The 27,675-nt window shown below is 43.5% G+C and overlaps 2 protein-coding genes across 4 annotated transcripts in view; both read right to left on the bottom strand.

Annotated features, from left to right (window-relative positions):
• The window catches only part of LOC117677675 (cell adhesion molecule CEACAM5-like), a 47,761-nt gene extending 40,802 nt beyond the window's left edge, over window positions 1-6,959 (bottom strand). For 2 of the 3 annotated variants that reach the window (XM_034438026.3, XM_034438027.3), the window contains exons 1-2: window positions 6,402-6,846; window positions 2,916-3,302 (exon numbers count right to left, since the gene is read on the bottom strand). In XM_034438026.3, coding sequence (XP_034293917.2) covers window positions 2,916-3,302; window positions 6,402-6,489 — 475 coding nt within the window. In that variant the 5' untranslated portion in view covers window positions 6,490-6,846. Of the gene's footprint in view, window positions 1-2,915; window positions 3,303-6,401 lie in introns of all 3 variants that reach the window. The other variant, XM_087876287.1, reaches the window with a different exon arrangement.
• A 7,000-nt stretch (window positions 6,960-13,959) lies between these two features.
• Window positions 13,960-25,897, bottom strand: LOC148112347 (cell adhesion molecule CEACAM5-like). Its single transcript, XM_087876419.1, has 5 exons — window positions 25,813-25,897; window positions 20,777-21,046; window positions 17,890-18,150; window positions 15,270-15,542; window positions 13,960-14,210 (listed from the first exon to the last, which is right to left on the bottom strand). Exons 1-5 carry the CDS (start codon window positions 25,895-25,897, stop codon window positions 13,960-13,962), a joined length of 1,140 nt encoding a protein of 379 aa, XP_087732545.1.
• Between the last annotated feature and the right edge of the window lie 1,778 nt (window positions 25,898-27,675).

Raw genomic sequence — 27,675 nt, 5'->3', positions numbered from 1 at the left:
AATTAACACCTTGCAAGAAGAAATCAAACCTGATTGGAAAAGAATTCCGGTATCCCACTTTAATCACATCCAACACAACACTTTCCAGTGGACGCCCACACGTGTATAACTGCGGGAAATCAAGTATTGTATGTTTTTTAATTTTGGCTGTTCACCGCCCCGAGTCCTTCGGGAGAGGGGGCGGTATAAAAATTTAAAAAATAAAGTAAATAAATAAAATAAGTATTGAATAACCAAGCAAGAAGTCCAATTTCCCAAACCAAGCCTACCTTGGTTTTAATACTATGTCGATGGTGGATCATGTATGTTATTTTTTCAGTGAACATTCGGTGCTTGAGGCTTTGCCCCATCCAGGAAATATAACAGAATAATGAAGTTGGAAGGGACCTTGGAGGTCTTCTAATCTAACCCCCTGCTCAGGCCAGAGACCCTACACCCGTGATGGCGAACCTATGGCAGGTGTAGCACAGGTGGCACGCCTAGCCATATCTGCGGGCATGCGACTGTTGTCCTAGCACATGCATGCACTGGCCAGCTGATTTTCGGCTGGCTCTGCCCATGCCGCCCCCTCCTCCAAGGAGTCTCCACGCGGCCCATTTTGGATGCCAGGTAAGTTCAGGGCTCACACGAAGGCTCTGGAAGGGTGCTTTCGGCCTCCGGAGGGCCTCCGGGGGAGTGGGGGAGGCTGTTTTTGCCCTCCCCAGGCTCCAGGAAAGCTTCTGGAGCCTGACAAGGGCAAAAAACGGGCCTATTGGGCCCACTGGAAGTTGGGAAACGGGCCATTTCTGGCCTCCGGAGGGCCTCCGGGGGAGTGGGGGAGGCCATTTTCACCCTCCCCAGGCTGCAGGAAAGCCTCTGGAGCCTGGGGAGGGCAAAAAAAAATGGGATACTGTAAAATCTCCATTTCCACCCCAAGCCGGGGGAAGGTTACTGCAAAATCTCCATTTCCTCCCGATCAGCTGGGACTTGGGAGGCAGAGACTAGATGGGGACTGGGCTAGTCAGAGGTGATATTTACTGGTTCTCCGAACTACTCAAAATTTCCACTATCAGTTCTCCAGAACTGGTGAGAACCTGCTGAAACCCACCTCTGTTACAGCCCCCTCTAAGCGGTTTACAGTGTCAGCCTATTGCCCCCAACAATCTGGGTCCTCATTTGACCGACCTCGGAAGGACGGAAAGCTGAGTCACGAAGACCTCCAAGGTACCTTCCAACTCTGCTATTCTATATTCTCTGTAGGCAAGCAGAACCGGATTTTCACTCATCTATCATGTGAGTATGTTTCATTTTTTTCTCACAATTAAGAATCACTCAGCTGGATTTAAAAGTATCCAAATCAACCAAAGAGGATTAAAAACAGCACCAGCTGGCCAGCGAGCGTGTGTGCGCTGGAAACCAGAAGAGCAGCTGCTGACAGCGTGCGTGCCCACAGAGAGGGCTATGCGTGGCACCTTTTTATTTATTATTATTATTATTATTAATCATATTTCTATGCCGCCCACTCTCCGAGGACTCTGGGCGGCTTACAACAATCGACAGTATATTAAATAGCATATTGCCCCCCTAACAATCTGGGTCCTCATTTTACCCACCTCGGAAGGATGGAAGGCTGAGTCAACCTTGAGCCGGTGAGATTTGATCCGCTGATCTGCTGAACTAGCAGTCAGCTGAAGGAGCTGCATTGAGCACTCTAACCACTGCGCCACCTCGGCTCTTTTTTCACCCTCTGGCATGCGTGCCATAGGTTCACCATCACGGCCCTAAGCCAACGTTTCTCAACTTTAGCAACTTGAAGATGTGAAGGATTTCAACTCCCAGAATTCCCCAGTCGGCACTGGGAATTCTGGGAGTTGAAAGTTCACACATCTTCTTCAGGCTGCTAAGGTTGAGAAACTATGCCCTAAAGCAGTGTTTCCCAAACTTGGCTATTTTAAGATGCATGGACTTCAACTCCCAGAATTCCCCAGCCAGTATGCCTGGTTGAGGAATAGTATGCCTGGTTGAGGAATTCTGGGAGTTGAAGTCCATACATCTTCAAAGGGTCAAGTTTGGGAAACACTGCCCTAAAGCCATACTTAGTTTTTAATCACATCTGGCTGCTGAAGCCAGGACAGCCGAGTTCATATTCTGAGCCAAATCATAACCATGTTAGAACATATAACAACAGGATTGGAAGGGACTTCTACTCCATCATCTAGAGGTCATCTAGTCCAACTCCCTGCTTGAGCAGGAGATCCTATACCATCCCGGACAAATGGTTATCCAATCTCTTCTTGAAAACCTCCAGTTGCACCCACAACTTCTGGAGACAAGCCCTGCACGCTGTCAGAAAATTTCTCCTTAGTCCTAGGTTCGAACTCTCTTTAACTAACTTCCACCCATTACCAATTTCGCTGTATATATGATGTACAATGACAGTAAAGGATATACCAGTGATGGCTAACCTTTTTGCCATCGCGTACCAGGAGGAGGGGGACGGGGGCGCACACACCCATAATTCTATGCACCACACCCCTGGAAATGCACGCATGACCCCCCCACCCCCCCACCCCGCTCCCAGCACGCGATGGCTCGGTAGGCCCATTTTTCTCTCTCACCTGGCTCCAGAGCCTTTCTAGGAGTCTGGGGAGGGCGAAAACAGCCTTCCCCACCCGCCCAGAGGCCCTCTGGAGGCCAGAAACGGCCCGTTTGCCAACTTCCAATTGGACCGGAAGATTGAGCAATCATTTGTCTGAAATGGAGGACCAGACTCCAGGATCCCTTCCAACTCTGTTACGCTGAGCAAGGAAGAAGAGTGTTTCAAGTCATTTGGAAGAAGAATCCCAACAGAATTTTGGAATGACAGGTGACAATTCTTCCAAGGTTCAGCAGAAACGGAAAGGGCTTTAGACCGCACTAGAGAAGGTAAACCATACCTAAGACTTGTATTTTTACATCTCCTTTCCCGTGCACCGAAGGTCCGTTCATGGTCACCACGTAGGTTCCAGAGTCGTTCAAATGTAAGTTATTAATGAATAGAGAGCAGCCAAAGCCTGCAACTTCACGCCCGGTGTAGGAAGGCCCAGTGGTGTTTCCATTGATCGGCGGGAGGTAGAAAGTGACGATCAAATTTTCTTTAACGTCGGTCCCTCGGTACCAGTTGCAGAAAGCAAAGTTGGCCGCGTTGTATTTGAGGGTCAGATTGACAGTCTGCCCTTCTAACGCCACTGGTGGCTCCGTGAAGATCGTGATGTTGTACATGGCTGTTTTACTTAACGATGGTTGGCCCTGAGCCAACAGGAAGGAAAAACTGAGGACGAAAGCTAGAAAGTAGAAAGGGGGGGGGAAGGAGAGAAGGCTCATTCCAAGCAAAATACCCGTTCTGGCCACACCACAGTTATACCCTGTCGATAGAGATTCTCGGACATCCAGGTCAGGTGCTTTTTCAAGAGGTGCCTGGATGTTCTTTTGTTTTTCCTTGAAGACGTTTCGCTTCTCATCCAAGAAGTGTTGTGGCCCGCCAGCTGCCAGCAGAGCTGGCAACAGACTCGGACGATGAGGAGGTTGGGGAGGATCTTGGGCCAGGGCTGGAGTCTGGGGAAGGCTCCGATGGATGCTCTGCGTCGGATGCAGAGATAGAGCTGGGGCCATCCGACATTTCCCAGCCACCGGAGAGGCAGCTGCCTTTGGAGGCTGAGATGAGTGAGGAGGAAGAACAGCTGGGGCCTGTTCCAGATGCACGTATGCGCAGAGCAGTTAGGAGAGGCGGACAAGGAGTCGATTCGGAAGCAAAGCACACATGGATGCTGAATGGCCCTTCCCTGGCTGGGGAATAAATAGAAGGAAAGGGGAGTGGTGGTCGTAGGAGACAACCGTTCGTATTTCTGAAGGTTTTGCTCATTGCGTTTCGTGCCACAAAGACTGCTTGCCGGAACTTAATTTGCAGCCTTTCGGCTGGGAGCTCACGGCCTTGCAATTATCGCAAGGAACTGATAAGGTCTGACACTGCCGTTATCTCCTTGAAGGACTCTTGCCTGGATTTTTTGGTGGGTGAATGCCATTCGTTCACAAGAGGTAAATAAAGAGGGATTTTTCGTGACAAGGAGTCTGTTTCTTGCTTTTGCTAAGGCTGGGTCAGAACAAAAAGCTGTCAAAAGAAGAACAAAGACCCTCCTCTCCCTTTTGAAAGCCAAGAGAAGAGTTCTTCTTCAGAACTGAAGAAGCTTCTTGGATGAGAAGCAAAATGTCTTCAGGGAAAAAAGAAAACCCAGTTGCCTCTGGAAAAAGCCCCTTTGGGATTCGCCAAAAAGAATCTCAGCCGATCAACACATGCCTAATTCCTCAAACTACTCATCAATTTACTCTCATTCAAAATTGGTAACCCTAATAATCATGGCGAGAAACACCCTAAAGATTCAAAGACAAACATTCCCCAAACATTTGTCAGAAAATTATAAAATATAAAAATAAGGGAAAAGATTTTTTTTTTTAAAAAAAAGGGAAAAAAAGACAGTGGAGCTTATTTATTTATTTTGTCTGGTGTAACAAAACGCAACCTAATGCATAAAACTCCCAGAAACGACCTATCAAATGTGTAGCCAATAGTTGAGCTAAAGGATCTAAAATCTATAGTGTGTTTTATTTTTTTCCTCTTCTTTTCACAATAAGATAGCTTCCTTCCTCCTGGTCCTTTCCAAATACAGTGGAACTTAATTTCTGCAACTCAACAACATTCTCAGGGCTTAGATTTCTGGAAATTGACGCAGAGGGGAAAATGAGATTGTAGCCTGCTTATTTTGTATCCATCTTTTGACAACTATTATCACACAGGGGGTTTTCCTAGAAGAGAAATCAGTAGTCAGATAGGTCTGCTGGTGTTAAATTCCAAATTTAATCCGGAATTAGAATTTGCGGACAAGATTCTACAATGAATGTTCAGGATTTTCTAAGTTCGCTGTTACCGAACTGGCTTGTACTGTACATATTATTATAGAAGAGTAAAAAATTGAGGCTTCGTGTTATTGTCTTATCCTACTGCACAAAAATCAGTCGGAAATCAATTCCTTCTTATTCTTATTCCCCCTCTCTTTCCTACACATTTCTCGCTTCCCCCCTTCCCTCCTTTATTGGACCGTTTTATTTTCATTTTTCTTCGCGTTCCTGCGTTTTATATTTTGATCAACCAATAAACCTTTTGAAATTAAAACACCACCACAATATTCAGGATTTTCCTGGATAGAAGAACATTTCCGACACGTGAAAACAAAACCATAACAGTTGTTTTTTTCTGCCACACACCATTAACAGATGTTCATGTCTAACGGGGTACAAAAACTACATTTTGGATTTGCTAACACTTTTTTTTTTTAAATGCCCCCAGGAACAATGGCTAAAAATGCTGCTAGGCGCATCCTTTGAATGGTTGGCTGGCTGGCTGGCTTCAAACAGACCAGGCTAAGCTTGTCCAGCAACAGGGAGGCATGGAGTTCGAATTCTCCCTCTCTCTGGTAGATTTCTAGCTATTCCCGCTAGGTTGGCAGCTTTCAGGATCTCGTGGGCACTTACCATCTTAGCAGGTTGGCTGGAGCAGATGTTGCTTTTAAGCCCTTCTTTTTATTTATATATTCAGGCGCGGCCGCTTATGAGAATTTAGCAACTGTGTTTTTATGAAGCTGAGCCTAGGAGTTAGGTCTGCTGTGGTGCCCAAATGCCCTCTGCAATATGGCACCCGGCTTCTCTCCACGATTCGTGGGGCTCAGAAAAGGATTCAAAAGTGGGTTGTTTCCCTCTTCCCAAGCCCTGATACAGGATGGGCACAGAGTCAACCCACCAGTAAAGTTTGGGGTTTTGAATTGAATTTCCAGCCTGCTCACATGTATTTATTTATTTATTTATTTACTTATTTATTTTTGTGGTTGTTCTTGCACAAACCTTGAAAAACGGATTGAATAAAGAAACAAACAAACACACTCCGCAGCTTGCAGACAAGCAGGTAAGAGAAAAAGGAATAACAGCCGCATATTCTAAATTTGCAATTTAGGGGGGGGGCGATGGCAAACCTTTGGGGGAAGGCCTGGGCTCAGATGGGAAGGAAAGACTCCCCCCCACTCCCCACTCTCCCTTTTAAAAGCCGGCTTGCTTTGCAGATGTGCTTGGGATACCCCCCCTCCCAATTCTCACGCTCGGCAGCCAGCACAACCAACGATGGGGGATCTGGGTTAAAGGCTCGGGAAAGTTGGTCAGAGTCCAGCTGGGACTAACCTGACCCGGACCAAACCAGAGTTTCCACGGCCAGCAAGGATTTTCGGGGATTCCCGAGGGTCCCCGGGGACCTTTCCGTGGGGGAAAAAGAAACCCCCCACAAACATCTGGAGCTCCAACTTCAAAGGGTCGACCCGACGGGACCCCCCCACCCCTTTTACCTGCCAGGAACCCCGTTCTCCAGGGTCGCGTCCATCCGGGAGGGTCCCCAGGGCGACGGCGCCCACCTTCTGCCTGCCACCACTCCATGCTGGGCCGGCTCCGTTCCACCGTCCACCCGCCGGCAGCAACACCTAGTGGTTTCTGCGCCCCCCAACCGCCTGGCCGAGAGTGGCAGCCGGGCGGCCAGCCCCACCCAGCTCGGTCGGTCCGCCTTCTGGGTGGAACCACAGCGATGGGGCCCGATCCCTCCGCTTTGCCAGCTCAGATAGGATCCCGGGCAGCTCAGATAGGATCCCGAGCAGAGAAAGGGACGAGAATCCGATCTGCGGCTCCGTTGGGTGGGTGGGTGGGTGGTGGGCTCGTCTGGCTGGGCGCCCTTTGCAAGCGGACGTGAGCCTCAGTTTCCCCTCGGGAAACCCGCTGGCTGCCCCATGAATGGATAAGGCAAGGTTGGCCAAGAAATCCGGGGTCTTGCCGGGTTTTTTTTGGGGGGGGGGCGATCCCTGGCTGTGCGCGGATCGGGTGGGCGGGATGCGGGCAGCAAGGGAAAGCGAGGCGGGTCTTCTCTCCCCCCCTTCCCTCCCTCCCACTCCCCGCCTTGCGCTAAGACCGATTTTGGGGGAAGGAAACGCGGGGCTCGGGGAAGAGGGGAGGGGGTCCCTCCGCTCAAGGGCTTTTTGCGCGCAACGGGGAACGAGCCCCCCACCTATCTATCCACCCACCCCGGTCTGAATGTGAGCTGGGGGAACCGCAATGAGTCGCCAATTAGTCGTGCCCCCCCCCTTCTCCCCAAGACATTTTTTTTAAATAGTTTTTTTTTTAATTACTTTATAATACAGCATGCAAAGAAAATACAGAAGTAAAAAATAGCAGGGGGGAAAACAGGGAAGGGAAAAGGGAAGGGAAAAGCGAGGGAAAAGAAAAGGGGGAAAAAGAAGGCAAAACAAAAAAATAAGGCACTGACTTCCGACTTTGGTGCGGGAGAAGAAGGCACCAACATCAAAGTTCAACTTTTTGGCTTTGATCTGTTCAACAAGGCGGTAAAAAACAAAAACAACGAACAGATTTCGTATTGGCTCGTCAGTACTAAACTTACATGCTTTAAACCAGGGGTCTCCAAACTTGGCAACTTTAAGCCTGGAGGACTTCAACTCCCATAATTCAAAGCTGGCTGGGGAATTCTGGGAGTTGAAGTCCTCCAGGCTTAAAGTTGCCCATAGTTGGAGACCCCCCTGGTTTAAATTATTAAAGGGGACTCAACACTTAAAATGCAGTCCTGTGACCACAGGAGGGGGCAATTGTCGGACTTTAAATCAGTGGTCACCAACCTTGGGCAACTTTAAGCCTGGCGGACTTCAACTCCCAGAATTCAGCAGCTTTGCTGGCTGGGGAATTCTGGGAGTTGAAGCCCTCCAGGCTTAAAGTTGCCCAAGGTTGGAGACCCCCTGGTTTAAATTATTAAAGGGGACTCACTGTTTCCAATGTTTACTTTGACATTTTTTTTTTTTAAATTTATATGCCGCTCTTCTCCGGAGACTCAGGGCGGCTTACAGTGTGCTAAGCAATAACCTTCATTCTTTTGTATATTTATACAAAGTCATCTTATTGCCCACACAACTGGGTCCTCAATTGGGGTGGTGGTGGGTGTATGGGAATGATTTAAAGCAGGGGTCTCCAATCTTGGCAACTTTAAGCCTGGAGGACTTCAATTCCCAGAATTCCCCAGCCAGCAAAGCTGCTGAATTCTGGGAGTTGAAGTCCACCAGGCTTAAAGTTGCCAAGGTTGGTGACCACTGATTTAAAGTCCGACAATTGCCCCCTCCTGTGGTCAGAGGACTGCATTTTAAGTGCTCCACAACTAGGCTGTATTTAGAGCTAAGGTAGTCTTCGTCTTTCAACAGTTGATATAGAATAGAATAGAATAGAATAGAATTCTTTATTCCTTGTGTGATTGGACACACAAGGAATTTGTCTTTGGTGCATATGCTCTCAGTGCACATAAAGAAAAAATAAAATATATTCATCAAGAATCGTAAGAAGTGAGCGAGGAGGAAGGCAGCGGCAAGGAGAGAGAGGAAAACCTCATTTTCAGTCAAAGCAAGTTTTCGCTCCAGCAAAAAGAAAAGAAAAAACTTCCTAGACAAAATTTTAACCAGGAGACAGCGATTTCAAGTCCCACCTTAGGCATGAAAGGCGGCAAAGTGGAGGTGGGGGGATTTGAGGCTGGTCAATCTCTTTTGCAGCCCAACCCACCTCACAGGATTGTTGTGCAGAGGAAAATAAAAGGCGGGTGTATTAAGTGTGTTTGCCACTTCGAGATAGATGTGGGTGGATGGATGGATGGATGGATGGATAATGGAGATAGATAGATAATAGATAGATAGATAGATATAAAGATATAAATAGAAATTATAGACAGAGAGAGATAGGGATGGATGGCTAGATAGATAGAGGGGGATAGAGATAGACAGACAGACAGATTACTGATTACTGATAGTGATAGATAGATAGATAGATACATACATACATACATACATACAGTAGATATAAAGATAGAGATTATAAATAGAGGGATAGATAGATCTATTATCTATCTATTCTTTATCTCTCTCTCATCTATTATCTCTGTATCTATCTCTGTATCTCTGTATCTCTGTATCTCTGTATCTATCTATCTATCTATCTATCTATCATCTGTCTGTCTGTTTATCTATCTATCTATCGTTTATCTATCGTTTATCTATCGTTTATCTATCTATCTATCTATCTATCTATCTATCTAATCTATCATCCATCCATTATCCATCTATCTAATCTATCATCCATCCATCTATTATCTATCTATCTATCTATCTATCTCCATCATCCATCTATCCATCCATCTGCAGGAAATAAGAAAATTGAAAAATAAAAATAGTATGTATATAGGTCAGAAATGCATATAAACATTCTTCTGCTTTAAGATAGTTGGAGAAAAGACATGTTGAAAGTATACAAAAATATATGTAACAGTGTAACAAGTGTTGTGTTAGAAATAGATGTTCTTTTGTTTTAGGACTGTTAAGGGGACATTCCTTAATGCCAAGGAGAGGGAGATAAAAAAAAGCCAGGCTTGCAAAATATTTTATGGGTAGTTATGGGGAGGTCTTGATGAACATGTAATTAGAGAAAGAGACGATGTAGCCTCTGAAGGTGCCCCGGATTAGCTGTGATCGGTCACTGGATCCGATGTAGGAGGGGTATGGGGGGGGACGGGACGTTGGAATAGAGAACTATAAAATGCAATGCGTTTGAAATGTTAAGGTGTGGCTTTCTGGCTCAAAGATCCTTATTCAGGTCTCTGCTGGGATATCCACTGCCTTTTTGCAAACTGCGATTATTATTTTCTCTTAATAAAGTCTCTTTGTTTTTACTGATTCAGGTTTTGGTGGTGGAAGTCATTTCCAACACATCTATCTATGTATCTTTGTATCTATCTATCTATCTATCTATCTATCTATCTATCTATCTATCTATCTATCTATCTATCTTTGTATCTATCTATCTATCTATCTATCTATCTATCTATCTATCTATCTATCTATCTAATATCTCTCTCATCTATCTCTTTCTCTATCTATCTATCTATCTATCTATCTATCTATCTATCTATCTATCTAATATCTCTCTCATCTATCTCTTTCTCTTTCTCTTTCTCTCTCTCTCTCTCTCTCTCTCTCTCTCTCTCTCTCTCTCTCTCTCTCTCCCTACCTACCTACCTACCTACCTACCTACCTATCATCTCCACATATTTGAAAGAGGCACAGTATTCCTATATCTGTTTGGATGGAGAACTTCACAAAAATGAACTTTGGAGAACAAAGGGACTGTTCTGAACATCCCCTACGCAGTGGCCTAGATCTGCAAAGATCATTCCAGATTCTTAGGGACGGACAGAAATTCCTCCTAAAGAGTAAAGACTTTTTTTGCTAGATATGTAAGTAAATTTAAAATTAGCACATCCAGTCCGATGGGAATCTTTAAAGCTTACTTCTTTGAGTTGTATATTAAGCCAAGGAGGCATATCAAAAGGTAGCTTCCTGCTATTTGCAGAACTAGTCAACTGAAGAAGCTGCTGGGGAACCAGATTTATGTCCGTTCACCATAGAAACAAACTAGAGTAATTGGAAGGAAAAGTTCTCATCCTTAAAGAGAATGATATTTAGTTAGATTTATGACAAGGAAATACACTAACAGTAGTTTATACACTGCTCAAACAACTAAAGGGAACACAAAACTACTGTATGTAACGAACAAAGTATTTAATGAGGCTATTTCATTCATTCAGATCTCGGATGTCTTCTGCTTGAGTTCCCTTTATTTTTTTGTTAAGGGTATGTCTGTTTCATCACAAAATCTGCTTTATTTCTTTTTCTTTTCTTGGAAAAGTGCCTCTTCCTTCTGTGACGTCAATAGCCCCAACATTAATCATTCTTCTTCTTCTTCTTCTTCTTCTTCTCCTTCTTCTTCTTCTTCTTCTTCTTCTTCTTCTTCTTCTTCTTCTTCTTCTTCTTCTTCTTCTTCTTCTTCTTCTTCTTCTTCTTCTTCTTTTTCTTCTTCTTCTTCTTCTTCTCCTTCTCCTTCTCCTTCTCCTTCTCCTTCTCCTTCTCCTCCTCCTTCTCCTCCTCCTCCTCCTCCTCCTTCTCCTTCTCCTTCTTCTTCTTCTTCTTCTTCTTCTCCTTCTTCTCCTTCTTCTTCTTCTTCCTCCTCCTCCTCCTCCTCCTCCTCCTCCTCCTCCTCCTCCTCCTCCTCCTCCTCCTCCTCCTCCTCCTCCTCCTTCCCTATGAAGAATTCAAGTAGTGGAACCTCTGTCATATGTTTCCTTATATTTCTTATATCTTCATAAAGGGTAATGGAAAAGAAATAGAATTGAATAGATTTAGAACTGAAGAGGTTTTTATCTGTAAAAAGAACATGAGTGCGAATAATTGAGCAACGAAAGCATCTTTTTTTGATTCTGCCTAAGGGCAAGATGTTCCATAAAATGTTATTTGTTCTGTTAGGAAATTTCTCCTTAGTTCTAGGTTGGTTCTCTCCTTGATTCGTTTCCATCCATTGCTTCTTGCCTGGCCTTCAGGTGCTTTGAAGAATAGCTTGATCCCCTCTTCTTTGGGGCAGCCCCTTAGATATTGGAAGACTGCTATCAGTCATATCCAATTCCTTTAATCGTCCGAGTTGCTCTTCTCTGCATTTTTCCCAAAGTCTCAACATCTTTTTTGCAATGTAGTGACCCAAACTGTATGCAGCATTCTATCTAAGTGTGGTCTTACTAAGGTTTTTATAAAATGGTACTCATGATCAAGGAGAGAAGCAACCTAGAACTAAGAAGAAATTTCCTGAACAGTTAGAACAATTAACCAGTGGAACAACTTGCCTCCAGAAGTTGTGAATTCTCCAACACTGGAAGTTTTTAAGAAGAGATTGGACGACCATTTGTCTAGAATAGTACTGTATAAGGTTTCCTGCCTGAGCAGGGGGTTGGACTAGAAGACCTCCAAGGTCCCTTCCAACTCTGTTATTCTAAATGTATAAGATATTTTTGAACCTGTGGGATAATTGCTCATAGGATATACCCTAGCTAAGGATATACCCAAAAGATCCACGAGAACAGCATGACAACAATGAGAGTATAAACAAATTCAGCACTAAGCCAACAGCTCAATGGGAAAGATTTATTGAATACAAATTTCTGTGCTTCTCTGTGCATTTTTGATTAACTGCACACATTTGCTTTCCAGAGGGGAGAATGAGAAATCATATGCAAGTATTGAGAATGAATACCTTTTCATAAGAACTTAAACAAAGCAAGGACATTTTCCTGTAATGTATGAACAACAAATGATTCAAAGCACTTTTAAAATGTAATTAGGAGATCCGAATCCTCTGCCTTGAGAATAAAATTGCCACCTTAATACGTAGTGATCAAGATTTGCTTTTACTTAGGGCAGGGATCGGCAACCTTAAACACTCAAAGAGCCATCTGGACCCGTTTCCCACAGAAAAGAAAACACCGGGAGCCACAAAAACCCTTCCCATGCCTGACTATTTCTTGAGCGGCCACAAAACTAGCATATGTAGTTGAATTAAACGTTCTGTTTTCTTCTGAAGCTTTTCTTTTCTTGGATTTATCCATGGTTGGCCTATCGGGGGTTGAAAAGTTCAATAAATCGCGTGCCGGCGGATGTCGCACATTGGCTGTTGTGACGCATATTTTGAGTGACAGGGAGCCGCAGCAGAGGAGTGAAAGAGCCACATGCAGCTCCAGAGCCACAGGTTGCTGACTCTTGACTTAGGGTATTTAAGTATTTGCATGATATTTGCATGGATAAGGTCTCCAGGGATTCGGCTTTAAAGAGGGAGGTACAGATTTCAGAAAAATCAAAATGATTTTGAAGCAGACGGAGCCTCAAATAGGCTGCTGTTCTTACATTCTTCTGGCTTGATATTTTCCACCAGAAATCAGAGAATGGAAGCTGAAAGGGAAATAAATAGTCTATTAGATGCAATTTTTATTCCACTTCTTGGTTTTAAAACTCTGCTGGAAAGTTTGATTTTAACTACGGGTGTAGGTTTACGCATCCTGAGTTGTAGTAAGGATTAGCTATTAGGGAAAAGAGGAGTAGTTACAACCGAGTAAGAAATAATGGAGCATCATGTTGCTGCTGTTTTTTGTAGTAACCTATCATTTCTTACATAAGAAAGACGTTACAAAGAATGTTTTTATGGATTTTATGAAACTGGTTACTGTATTAAGTTTGCTGCTGAGTTCAATTCAAGATGCTTCAATCCTTTTTTGGCAATCAAAGCTTTTTAATTTGACTGCTTTTTATACTTTTATTGCTTTATATTTTTTTTTGCTGTACGCTGTCCAGAATCACTTGTTTTGAAATGGGAGGCCATATAAAGTTGATTGACAGATGGACAGATGGATAAATAGATACAATAGATAGATGATAGATAGATAGATAGATAGATAGATAGATAGATAGATAGACGATAGATAGATAGATAGATAGACGATAGATAGATAGATAGATAGATAGATAGATAGATAGATAGACAGATAGATGGATAGAGAGATGGATGGATAGAGAGATGGATGGAGAGATAGATAGATGATAGACAGATAGGAAAATAAAAACTTGGGGAAACTAGAGCAAATGAATAATTCCTAAATATTTTCTGTAGAATTGATACTTACACCATTGTCTTTTCAACCTTCATTTTTATTTTAGGCTTTTAAACTTTCCTAAAAAGAGAAAAAGAGAAAGAGACCTCAACAATGTTATAAGTAATTATAAGAAACACCTTCAGTCCCAAGGCGCAGACTCCTCAATCTATTTGTCTGTGTGTGTGCGTGTGTGTCCTCCAAACTTGGCAATTTTAAAACTGTGGACTCAACTCCCAGAATTCCCTGGCTGGCTGGGGAATTCTGGGAGTTGAAGTCCACAAGTCTTAAATGTTGCCAAATTTGGAGATCCCTGAATTTGGCAAATGATCAGGAGTTCCCAGTTCTGACTACTCACTTTTCATGTCGATCTTCAAAGTGGTTTTTCTCTTCGAGAAAGAGATCGTATTTTTCACACTACAAGTATAATTTCCAGAATTCTCTGGACTAATATTCAGAAAGAGAATCGTATCGTTCAATTTCATTCCGTTGTAAAACCAAGTATAAACGGCAGAAGGAAACACAACAGCTTTGCAAGTCAATTTGACTTGTGTTTGTGGGACATCAATAGTCTCGTTGATAATCGGAGGGTCAGGTCCATCTGGAAGAAACATGCATATTTAGGATTATTTTTAAGCAGAAGAACATTTTTCAAAAGAACATCCTTGCAACTTTCCCTTTTTATTTATTTTTTTTTATTTTTTTATTTTTATTTGATTTATATGCCGCCCTTCTCCGGAGACTCATGGTGGCTTACAATTTTATTTCATGTGTCAATTCAAAGGACTACCTTGGTCAGTAACTGGACCAATGTTTCTACACTTGGCAAGTTTAAGACTTCAGCTCCCAGATCCCTAGTCACCATCTTAGCAAATTTAACATGTATGGACTTCATCTCCTAGCATTCCCCAACCAACCATCTTGGCAAGTTTAAAACATGTGGACTTCAACTCCCAGCATTCCCCAGCCAGCCATCTTGGCAAGTTTAACACATGTGGAGTTCATCTCCCAGCATTCCCCAGCCAGCCATCTTGGCAAGTTTAACTTCATCTCCCAGCATTCCCCAGCCAGCCATCTTGGCAACTTTAACACATGTGGACTTCATGTCCCAGAATTCCCCAGGCCAGCCATCTTGGCAAGTTTGATAAACACTGAACCAGAATGACCCAAGTCCAACTGAAGTAAAAAAACAACAACACAGAATTAACCCAGTTTCTGGGTCCTGCACTGAAAACTGACCGGTACACTAATCAATTGGATTGAGATGATAAAAAATGGCAAACCACTGAGTAAGAAAGTTAAGTACTCAAGAAGGTCTCCCAACTCTTAACTGCAAAGCAGACAGTAAAAAAGATAATGGGCGTAGTGGTTAGAGTGCAGTACTGCAGGCTACTTCTGCTGCCTCCCGGCTGCCTGCAATTTGGCAATTCAAATCTCACCAGGCTCAAGGTTGACTCAGCCTTCCGTCCTTCCGAGGTAGGTAAAATGAGGACCCAGATTGTTGTGGGGGCAATAGGCTGACTCGGTAAACCACTTAGAGAGGGCTGTAAAACGCTATGGAACTGTATATAATAAGTCTAAGTGCTATTGCTATTGCTAATGTTGAATTTACAGATCGCTGGCAGCGTGCCATTTCTTAAAACAGGAAGATCAGACTTACAGATAATGTCTAAGCGATAGGGTTTGCTCTCGTTGGAAGAGATGCTGTTGGAACCATGGCAGGTATAATTCGCAGCATCGCTTCGGTACCCTGGATTCAACTCAAGGATCTGGTTGTTGTTTTTCAAAGAGATGTGGCCGCCTGCATGCACCAACTGGCTCCCGTTGGTCCAGGAATATGAAACTTTGTCACCTTTTGATATGCAGGTCAAGGAGATTAGCCTGCCCTCGATGGCCTCAGGTGGACCAGCGATGGTGACATTGCTTACACGACCTGCAGGAAGGGAAAAAAGGCAAATGATAATGTTGAAGGTCTCACCAGGAGAGGAAGGCCTGGAGTGGCGCATGAAAAGCAAATGGCAGGAGTGGATAGGACAAAGGATCATAACGCGGGAAAATCAGTGACGGGGAAGCTTACGTGGACACAACTACAGGTAGTCCTCGTTTAGTGACCGTTCGAAGTTACAAGGGCACTGAAAACGTGGACTTATGACTGGCCCTCACATGTATGGCCATTGCGGCTTCCCTCCAGCCTTACGATGAACATCCCTCTGCTTGGCAACTGGAATGGATTTATGACAGTTGCGCTTTCTAGGGGTCATGAATCACAAGAGCTGTGGTGGCGCAGTGCTTAGAATGCAGTATTGCAGGCTAATTCTGCTGACTGCTGACTGCCAGCAGTTCAGCGGTTCGAATCTCACCGTGTTCTGACCCAGCTCCCCAAACACAACAAACCTTCTGTATTTAAATCAATGATTCCTTTATTAGGAGCGCCAGCAGCCCCGGCAAAAAGTTTCTCTCTCACCGCAGGCTAACAGAGCTGTCTGGCAGGGAGATGAATAGTTGTCTGCCACATCTATTCATCTCCACTCCCTGCCTTTTATCCCCAGAGCTAGGGTGGAGCTCCACTAGCAGCAGTGGCTCTTCCCTCCCAAGGACCGGCTCATAGATTTCCACTGCTCTCCTCTCCTCTGCCTTCTGCGCATCCGCGCGTCAGGCACTGGACCCAGCTGTTCCTCCTCTTCCTTATCAGCCATCTCCAGACTTGGGGGCTATTGAGTCTCCATCTGAGGGCTGATGGATGGCCCAGGCTCTGCCTCTGTCTCTCTCTCCGACAGCTCCATTCCCTCTTCCCCCTCGGAGCTCTCAGGTTGCTTTGATGCTGACCCTGATTCTCACGCCTCCTCCTCCTCCTCTGATTTGGCTGCTGGAGGGGCTGCCGGCTGACAGGCCAGAACATACTGTGTCAAGGTTGACTCAGCCTTCCCTCCTTCCGAGGTCGGTAAAATGAGGACCCAGATTGTTGGGGGCCATAGGCTAACTCTGTAAACTGCTGAAAGAGGACTGTAAAGCACTGTGAAACGGTATATGTCTACAGTAGTGGCTAAAATTGTGGAAACCTTTTGGGAAAAGTGTATTTTTGAGGTTTGATGGCTAATAACACCACTTTTTTGGGGGCGGGGGAGTTTCAAGATAATCCTATTCCACTGCTGGAATGGCCTGGGAATAGCCCAGACCTTAACCCAATTGAAAATCTATGGAGCTGAGTCGACTAAAGAAACTAGTTAGTCAGAAGCGACCCAGCAATAAAACCCAGTTAATAGAGGCCATCCTTCAATCTTGGTTTCACATTATAACAGCTACAGAACTAAAAGACTTGGTTCAATCCACGGGAAGACGTTGTAAAGCCCTAATTTATGCTAAAGGTTACCCAACTAAGTATTAACTGATATGATGATCATTTTTGTATATTTCGTTTTTGCTATGGTGATCATTTTTGTATATCTTGTTTTTTTCTACGTGATTCACTTTTCTTCTTTATACTGTAGCTGCTATTCTAATAGCAAATCCTTCATAAGAGTTATTGCATTACACTCACGATTAAATTATCTTTCCATTGATATATAATTTTATGGTACTACTAAAAAAAAAAAAAAGTAGTGTTATTAGCTAGTTTTAGAAAATACACTTTCCCCAAAAGGTTTCCACAATTTTGGCTATTACTGTAAGTGCTATTGCCATTGCTATTCATAACCTTCCCAGCTGATATTTGACAAGCAAAGTCAATGGAGAAAGCCAGATATGCTTAACAACTGCATGAGTCACTGAAAAACTGTAGTAATTCACTTAACAAGCTTGGCAAACAAAAAAGGTCATAAAATGGAGCAAAACTCGTTCAACGACTGCCTTGCCCAAAGCAATGGAGGCTTTGGGATCAGTTATGTTCATAAGTCGAAGACTAACCGTGAGTCTAAAGATTGTCTACTTTCAGGGAAAACACAGACACAAGCCTTACAACGATTGTGGCCTCTCCTCCATGGTCATGTGATAAAAATTTGGGTGCTTGGCAACTGGCAGGTATTTCTTACAGTTGCACATCCCCCAGCAAAGTCAATGGGGGAAGGTGTGATTCACTTAACAACTGAATGTTTCATTTAACAACCACAGCGATCCACTTAACAACTGTAGCAAAAAAAAAAAAAGGTTATAAAATCCTGTCCAGCTCACTTAACAATCGCCTTACTTAACAACGGAAAGTCTGGTCCCAATTGTGGTCGTAGGTCGAGGACTACATATAGTGGCTATGGATAACTACTTTTAACTCCACCTTGGTTACTCACTTTTTTCCAAGTAAATCTCCAGGCTGCTGCTGTTTTTTTTCCTTTGAAAGAATTCATTCTCAGCTTGGCAGATATAGCTCCCCGTTTTGTTTTCTGTGAAATCTTCCAGGAGTAATTTCTCCCCCGTGTCTACTTGCTTTCCGTTATGAAACCAAACGTATCGTGGCTGGGGAACTGAATCGGCGTTGCAGGTGAGCACGACATTGGCGTGTTCGTTATAATATCGTTGGGTTGGCTGGATTTCAGGTTTACCTGGACCATCTTGGGAAAATATATTGTTGGAATTCATTGTTGGGATGTTTTTTTTTTTTTTAATGCAACAACTACAGTAGTATTTAGCAAGTAGATGGCAGTGTTTACAAATTTGGATCTATGGCAGAGGTGGGATTCACTTACCTTCCCTACCGGTTCGCAAATGCGAGCGTGCCACCTCATTGCTCTCGTGTGTTCTTTCAGCACATGCTCACGGCCTCCAAAACATGGCGAAATAGGATGGCATTACATCCAGGCAGGTGGGTGTGGCCTACCGCAGTAGCACCTACTGGTTCGCCCGAACTGGATAAAACCGGCTGAATCCCACCACTGATCTATGGTATATACTCTATATCTGTGGTGGTGAACCTATGGCATGCGTGCCAGAGGTGGAACTCAGAGCTCTCTCTTGGGCACGCACGCCGTCACCTCAGCCCAGCTCCATTGCATTTCTCAGTCACGTTTCTCACCATTGTGGGCAGGGAAACAAAAGTTTGTGGGACGAAGAAAAAAAGTTCAATCAATTCCAACTTCTTGCGAAAGAAAAAGATCTCACGAAGTTGGAATTGATTGAGTGAACCTTTTTTTTTTTAGTCCCACAAACTTTCATTTCCCTGCACATGATGGCGAGAAACATGATGGAGAAATGCAACGGAGTTGGAAATCAGGTAGGCAAAGAAATGCTGTTTATGTTCTTTTGTACTAAGCAGTTTCCTGTTTCCTGTTACAGTTGAACAGTTGAGCAGTAAAACACATGGTGACTGTGTTCTTTGTTCTGTGGTGCTATATATAAGCAGAATCTCTAACATACATATAGATATGAATTGCATACCTTCCCTCTGCTATTTCAGTCTGAAAGACCCCTTTCACAGATTAGAGCAGTGTTTGGCAACTTGAAGATAGGTGGACTACAATTCCCAGAATTCCCCAGCCAGTCTTGCAGGCTGGGGAATTCTGGGAGTTGAAGTCCACTCATCCAGTTGCCATAGATGGGAAAATACTGGATTAGATAGAACACATGGATGATGATTTGAAGTAATTAAAAAATAATAAAAACAGCAATTCAGTGGGAGTGAGGTGTGTCCCATAAAATCTAGGCATGCTATGCTGTGGATGACCCTTCAGATTCTTAGTTCTCACCCCTAGATCAGCCAGTTATTTCTACCCACTAACACTTTGGGATCCATGCATGGATGTTTGGGCATGTATGACAGTCTGTAGTGCCCATAGAAACAAATGAAGTTAAAGAAAACAAGAGATTGTTCCCTCCAGAAATACAGAACAGCACCTGGTAATCGGCCCAAAGTCATCCGGTTGGCTTTCATTCTTAAGGTGACACTAGAACTCAACATCTCCTGGTGATTAGCCCAAAATCACCCAGTTGGTTTTCATGGCTAAGGTAGAATTAGAACTCAATGTCTCCTGGTGATTGGCCCAAAGTCACCCAGATGTCTTTCATGCCCAAAGTGGGACTAGAACTCCCAATCTCCCGGTTTCTAGCCTGATGCCTTAATGATACACCGAACTGAATTTTAACTCAATACACCAAATTTAGTTTTAACACAAATGCCGAGAATAGATTCCTTTGGGAATTGTATCTAAGTCCTCATTGGGGCCAGTCCTGTTCAGGTTAGGGAATGGCTACTAGGCAGTACTGCCTCTCTTTATAGGAAAGGGATGGGCCCCATTTGGTCATGAAGTTCTGGTAGATCGACCAGCTGGGTGTTTTCCAAGTGGCTGGGTGTTGCCTGCTCTTCTCTGCTTTTACCAACATCATAAATTCCCTACTTTATGACTTTCAGATCTCTTTTGGAGACAAGGCAGGGCCAAATTAATCACACGCAATAAGGAAACAAATCCTCCTTAAAGGACATAAAACCTCCTCGCCCACCCATTTAAAGAGAATTTAATTTTTCTCTTCTCCTCCCCCACCCCCGCCCTGCACAGAATGATGTGACTCTTATTAAAAAAAAAATACTTTCGTTTTCTGATATAACACCAAACTTTCCTGCCTGTGGCAAGCGGCCATACTTGGCCTCCAAGCAGAGCAGTCCCATTTCAAGGACCTGTGGCAGGGGAGAGCAACTATGGCCACTTTATGATCCGTGGACTTCAGTTCCCAGAATGTCATGTTGGCTGTGGACTTCAACTCCCAGAATTCCATATTGGCCATGGACATCTACTTCCAGAATTCCATATTGGCCATAGAGGTCTATTTCCAGAATTCCATATTGGCCATGAACTTCAACTCCCAGAATTCCATATTGGCCATGGACGTCAACTCCCAGAATTCCATATTGGCTATGAACTTCAACTCCCAGAATTCCATATTGGCTATGAACTTCAACTCCCAGAATTCCATATTGGCCATGGACTTCTACTCCCAGAATTCCATGCTGTCTATGGACTTCACCTCCCAGAATTCCATATCAACTGTGGACTTCAACTCCCAGAATTCCATGCTGGCTCCAGAATTCTGGGAGGTGAAATCCACAGGTCGTATAGTTTCCATAGCCCCCCCCCGCCCGTCCTTGCCCCATCCCTGGTCCTGAGGGATGAGGTTAGGAGAACATCTCAGAGCTGGTGAACCTGCGAACTAAGACTAAGCTAGACATGTTGAAAGCTAAATACTTACAGACAACTTTGAGGTTGAGAGTGTCACTGATTCTCGTGCTGGTGTGGTTGGTAATTTGGCACTGATACCCCCCAGCATCGCTCTTGGATACATATGGAATGAAAAGAGTCTCATTATTGTTCATGAGGTGGGACACGTTGGTGTAATGTTTTCCATCTTTAAACCATGTAATATTTAGGTCTTTTGGTGCACTGCAGTGGAGATGAACTGGAATTAATTCCTCAATGAAGTTGCTTGGGTCCGCAGTCACATTTGGCTTGGGCAGAAAATCTGCAGAGAGGAAAGAGAGAGCGTTATTACGAGCAATTTTTTAAAAACTTATGTGCACACATTTATTTATTTGTATCCCACCTTTATTATTTTTACAAACAACTCAAAGTGGTGAATATATCCAACGTACTTTCCTTCTCCTGTATTCCCCACACCAATCACCCTGTGAAGTCAGTTGGGCTGAAAGAGAGTGATTGGCTCAAAGTCACCCAGACAGCTTTCATGCCTAAGGCAGGACTAGAACTCACAGTCTCCTGGTGATTGGCCCAAAGTCATCCAGATGGCTTTCATACCTAAGGCAGCACTAGAACTCACTGCCTCCTGGTGATTGGCCCAAAGTCACCCAGACAGCTTTCATGCCTAAATCAGGACTAGAACTCACTGCCTCCTGGTGATTGGCCCAAAGTCATCCAGATGGCTCTCATACCTAAGGCATCACTAGAACTCACTGCCTCCTGGTGATTGGCCCAAAGTCACCTAGACAGCTTTCATGCCTAAATCAGGACTAGAACTCACTGCCTCCTGGTGATTGGCCCAAAGTTACCCAGACAGCTTTCATGCCTAAATCAGGACTAGAACTCATTGTCTCCTGGTGATTGGCCCAAAGTTACCCAGACAGCTTTCATGCCTAAATCAGGACTAGAACTCACTGCCTCCTGGTGATTGGCCCAAAGTCATCCAGATGGCTCTCATACCTAAGGCATCACTAGAACTCACTGCCTCCTGGTGATTGGCCCAAAGTCACCTAGACAGCTTTCATGCCTAAATCAGGACTAGAACTCACTGCCTCCTGGTGATTGGCCCAAAGTTACCCAGACAGCTTTCATGCCTAAATCAGGACTAGAACTCATTGTCTCCTGGTGATTGGCCCAAAGTCATCCAGATGGCTTTCAGGCCTAAGGCAGGACTAGAACTCACTGCCTCCTGGTGATTGGCCCAAAGTCACCTAGACAGCTTTCATGCCTAAATCAGGACTAGAACTCACTTCCTCCTGGTGATTGGCCCAAAGTCACTCAGATGGCTTTCATGCCTAAAGCAGGACTAGAACTCACTGCCTGCTGGTTTCTAGGCCAGCACCTTCGCCTTTCTAGCGGGAAATCCTTGTGCACAACCGGAAGCCCCATGGCCATGCTTCAATTATGTCTTCTAGAAATCCCAGAAGCTATTTCAGAATTGTGGAGTCCTGGTTGTTCTCTGAGCTGAGGTAGTTTTCTTGCAGATGTTTTGGTACCCAATTGCATAATGTGATCAGTGCTAGAATGGGATGGGGTTATAAACAGAGAGCAAATCCCACTCCTGTCTAGTACTGAAGAAATTACCTGGTTGGGTAATGAAACGCCTACAAGAAAACAACCAAGCTCAGAGACCACCAAGGAACTAACTCACAGTTCAACCCGGAGCTATTCTCTTCTATCGGTGTTACAAAATTGTAATTATTTAACCTAAGAGAGAGAGAGGGGAAAGATTTATTATTTATTAATTTACTGTCCAAAACCAAATCATCAAAAGTGAAAAGCTGCGCAGCACAAATCACATTTAATGCAAACGGGGATCAATTGTGGAGGCTCTTCAATTCCTCCAGGGTTTTCTCTTGCAATATAGAATCAAACTGGAGTAAAACTGGAGTAAGCCAGATAGTCCAGATGCTGCAACGGTCATAAGCGTGAAAAAGAGTCATCGGTCATTTTTTTCCCCACTGCCGTTGTAACTTCCAACGGTCACTAAATGAATGGCTGTGAATTAGATTTAACAGATTAACAGAGTTGGAAGGGACCTTGTAGGACATCTAGTCCAACCCTCTGCCCAAGCAGGAGACCCTATGCCATTTCTGACAGATGGCAGTCCGGTCTCTTCTGGAAAGCCTCCAGGGATGAAGCTCCCACAACTTCTGAAGGCAACTTCTGTTCCATGGATTGATTGTTCTCACTGTCAATTTCTAGGTTGAATCTCTCCTTGGTCATTTCCATCCATTATTCCTTGTCTGGCCTTCAGGTGCTTTGGAAAATAGCTTGACCCCCTCCTCTCTGTGGCAGCCCCTCAAATATTAGAACAACTGCTATCATGTCTCCCCTGGTCCTTCTCTTCACTAGACCAGCCATGCCCAGTTCCTGCAACCGTTCATCGTATGTTTTAGCCTCCAGTCCCCTAATCATCCTGGTTGCTCTTCTCTGCACTCTTTCTAGAATCTTCTCAACATCTTTTTTATAGCGTGGTGACCAAAACTGGATGCAGTACTCTAGGTGTGGCCTTACTAAGACTTTATAGAATCAAGGACTACTTGTATTATTATGCCAGAACAGAAGCTCTTTTGCCTGCACAAAGTGGGCCCAGCCCTCTTAACATGTTATTTGCACAAGATCTCAGAAAACAGCAATAAAAAACGTATTGAGCCTACCTACAACTTTTATGTTTGCATAACCTACAATAAAATGTCCAGGTCCTCCTTCTATCAACAGGTAGTTTACCGAATCTTGGAATGTTAAATTGCTGATGGAAAGGGAACAATTTGGGTAAATGTCCTCCCGTCCCGTATATTTCGGTCCTTGGTTAGACCCATTTATTGGGGGCAGGAATCTTATTCCAATTTCCTCCATTGTTTCTGGAGAGTGGCCCTTGGACCAGCTGCAGTAGACAATCCCATGTACCGGTTTTGGTGGATCGAACATAACATGAAGCTTCTCCATGGGAACTCGAGGATTTAACTCAATAGAGACTGTCTCTTCGGCTCCGGTCAGATGGAAGATGGCGGCTGCGGTAGAGGAGGAAAGAGAAAAAGAGAGAGAGAGAGAGAGAGAAAAAAAATGACTCTTAGCAAAATAAATTTTAAGCAGAAAGCCCAAATGATGGACTGTACTGAAATGAGTAAATTGACATTTGAAAGAAGAGGACAGGAAGATAACCAATATTATTTGATATGGGGGTTTGTTCTACCAATGGATAGATCATAAAATGTGGAGATTATGAAATATGAAGTAAAAGTTAAGACAAAATGTACAATTGTTTTTTTCTAAATGGGGAAAAGAAGCCTGTGTTATATATTTATAATTTGACGATTCTACAAGCACAAAAAGAGGTTAACCGATCGATACGCTGTCTGTAATTGTTTGAAATGATGATGCTTTTAAGCTGTTTTTGTTTTTTGTTTTGTTTGAAAATAAAAAATTGTTTTCCAAAAAAAATAAAATAAATTTAAGCAGAAAGCCCATTGAATCACAGGAAATCCTCGATTTACAACTGTTCCATTTAGTACCCGTTCAAAGTTATAATCACACTCAGAAAAGTGATTTCCTCCCCGCCCCCCACACACAACTTCCCTGAACAAAATTCAGATGCGTCACAACTGGTTCCCATTTATGACGGTTGCAGTGTCCCAGGCTGAGATGTCATCCCCCTTTTGTGACCTTGTGATAAGCAAATTCAATGAGAAAACCAGATCCACTTAATAAACTGTGGCAAGAAAGGTCGTAAAATGGGGCAGAACTCCCTTAACAAATGTCTCGCTTAGCAACGAAAATTTGGGGCTCATTTGTGGCCGTAAACCGAGGGCTATCTGTAATTACCTTTTTCGTAGAAACAAATGTTGGCAAATGTTCTTGCAAATGATGATTTGCAATATAGGTAGTCCTCAACTTTGGACCACAATTGAGTCCAAAATGTATGTTGCTAAGTGAGATATTTGTTAAGTGAGTTTTGCCCCATTTGATGACCTGTCTTGTCACAGTTGTTAAGTGAATCATTGCGGTTGTTTAGTTAGTAGCACGGGTGTTAAGTGAATCTGGCTTCCTCATTGCTTGCCAGAAGGTCGCAAAAGGGGTTCATGTGATCCCGGCCACTGCAACCGTCATAAATGTGAGACAGTTGCCAACAGTCTTAATTTTGATTACATGAACATAGGGAAGCTGCAACGGTCGTATGTGTGCAAAATGGTCATAAGTCATTTTCTTAGTGATGTTGTAACTTTTAACCAGTGGTGGGTTCTTCCCGGTTCAGTCCAGTTCTATATAGAACTGGTAGTAAAACTGGTGGAATTCTAATTTGAATTATTATTAATAATTAGATTAAATGTTGCAGTCCACTCTATTTTTCTTTATTTTTTATTTTATTTTTTTAATTTGATTTATATGCCGCTCTTCTCCGGAGACTCAGGGTGGCTTACAATGCGTTAAGCAATAGCCTTCATCCTTTTGTATATTTATACAAAGTCAGCTTATTGCCCCCACAAACTGGGTCCTCAATTTACCTACCTGAGAAAGGATGGAAGGCTGAGTCAACCTTGAGCCTTGGCGAGATTCTAACCTGCAGTAATTGCAGGCAGCTGGTCTTAATAACCAGCTTAATAACAGGGTGCCTTAGACCACTGTACTACCAAGGCTCTTTATTTACAACATTAAAAAAACTGCTTGTCTTTCAACCAAATCTGGGCAGCTCCCCATCATATGAATGCTATAAAACTCAACTGGTTAAAATGTTAAAAACAAGTGAAACCTGGTGGCAAATCAGTTCTCTGGGCAGCTTACAAAAAATGATACTATATTAAACCAATTAAGAACATAAATTAAACAAAACAGCTGGGATTAAGCAGCCATTAAAACTGGAGATGATCCAACCATCCACCTATATTCACATCCAGCCCTTCAGACATTGCCAAAAAACCCTCCCCAGATAGATGCATCAAGATTTCTAATGAAGACCCAACCCTCCAACCAAGGTCTCATCCAATCCTTGCAGACTCTGGTTTTTTTTTTTTTTGAGGTTCTCATTCATACCTGCCCAGAGCACCGTCCACCAGGAACTTCTCCGTCCAAGAATACTACGGACTCCATTCATCAAGTAAGTTGGCTTTGTCTGCATTGTATAAGCAGAAGGTCTTCGGGCTTCTTGGTTCCAGAACCCAAATCTGGAACCATCGGAGATCCTGACCAAGCTTGATCCAACATGAGCTTGACAAACCAAATCTGGCCACCTCCTTAATTTTGCAGCTGAGGTGTGGCCATCTCCTCGACTCTCAACCTCCTCATTGCTAATCGAAGAGGTGTGGCTGGATTCAAAAACCGGTAACGGGAAAGGATGAAAACTTCCATATTTAGAACTAGTAAAAATTTTTATTTGCTAAAAGAACATGAGTCACACAGTTTACTAGTCACAAAGCGCTATGGCAAAGTCCGATGTCATTTTTCTTTTACGAGGTTTTGTGATCGTTTGGCCTTTGACTGAATATTTTAGAAGCATCTCACCCCGTCTTCTAATTATTGATAATATGTGGGTTTGAAGCTGGGGTGAAATGCTACCGGTTTGGACCGGTTCGGCTGAACCGGTAGCAATGGCAGTGGGTGATTTGGAGAACTGGTAGCTACAGTAGCACAAGGCTCCGCCCATCCGCCCGGTCGTCGCTACTTCCTGGTTTTAACCAGGAAGTAACCTGCTTTTTACCCTCTGCACATGCGCAGAAGGGTTTGCACATGCGCAGAGAATCCGCGCGCGCACATGCACTTCCGAACCGGTAAGGAAGGTAAGTAGATTTCACCCCTGGTTTGAAGAATTGTTCCATTTTCCTGATCTATTTTAGATCAGCTTTATTCACAAAGTTGTGGAGGTTGCAGTGTCTCCATAATCAACATGATTTCTGACATTCCCTGACGGCTTCGCACAAGTCCTTGGGGAAGCCAATAGGAAGTCGGAAGTCACTCCCACACCTGCTTTTTTGCCCACTTGTGGTTTGTCCTTCTGTTTCTCAATTCAGGTAAGGAGATATGGATTCATTATTGAAGTGCATTTACCACTACTCCTATTTTCCTATTCATGATATATTTGGAATAAAAACATATTTTTATTTTAACATATGTTCAGCAGGCCGGCCTGGCCTAACTTTCCCTTTATATTGCTTTTTGATTTTATTTTAAACTGGGATGTCTTGAATTATCTAGGACCAGAGTGTTTAGTATATTTTAATTGGTTTTTTATTAACGTTTGTATTACATGTATTTTTATCGTTCGCTGTTCACCGCCCTGAGTCCCTTAGGAATAGGGCGGTATATAAATTTAATAAATAAATAAATAAATAAATATGGTCAGCCTAAAATGTAAAGTCTGAGAGTTGCTTTTTCCAAAAGGGCACCTGTATTTTGTTTTCTTTGAAGACATTTCACTTCCCATCCACAAAGCTTCTTCAGTTCTAGCGCTGATGTTGTTATCTAATTGGATAATGAAACATCTGCAAGGAAACAACCAAGCTCAGAGAGCACCAAGGACCCCTCGTTTCAACCCTGAGCTATAAATATTCTCCTTTATTGGATGAGAAGTGAAACGTTTTCAAAGACAAACAGCCAAGAAAGTCCCATTGCCTTTTAGAAAAAGCACCTGGATGATTGAGAATCTCCATAGACACCCCTAAAATTTAATGTTAATTGTGGTCACATTAGACTGTACTTACGTTCTCTCAAAGGGTGATCTAACATGCCACAGGGTTGTCTAGTTAAAAATAAAACCAATTTATCATGTCTCATGTTGTTGACTGACAGCTAAGGTGGCCAAGATGAGGTCCCTGGGTGTGTTACAAAGCACAGAATGCCAATTTATAGGTACTTTCTGGCAAATCTTTTGGAGAGAGAAATTGACTTTGGCCTACTCAG

Source organism: Pantherophis guttatus, chromosome 10 (assembly GCF_059756535.1).
Source record: "Pantherophis guttatus breed Tessera chromosome 10, ASM5975653v1, whole genome shotgun sequence".
Classification (NCBI taxonomy): domain Eukaryota; kingdom Metazoa; phylum Chordata; class Lepidosauria; order Squamata; family Colubridae; genus Pantherophis; species Pantherophis guttatus.
Note: the sequence above shows the minus strand (reverse complement) of the source record. Positions and strands in the feature narration are given on the sequence as shown.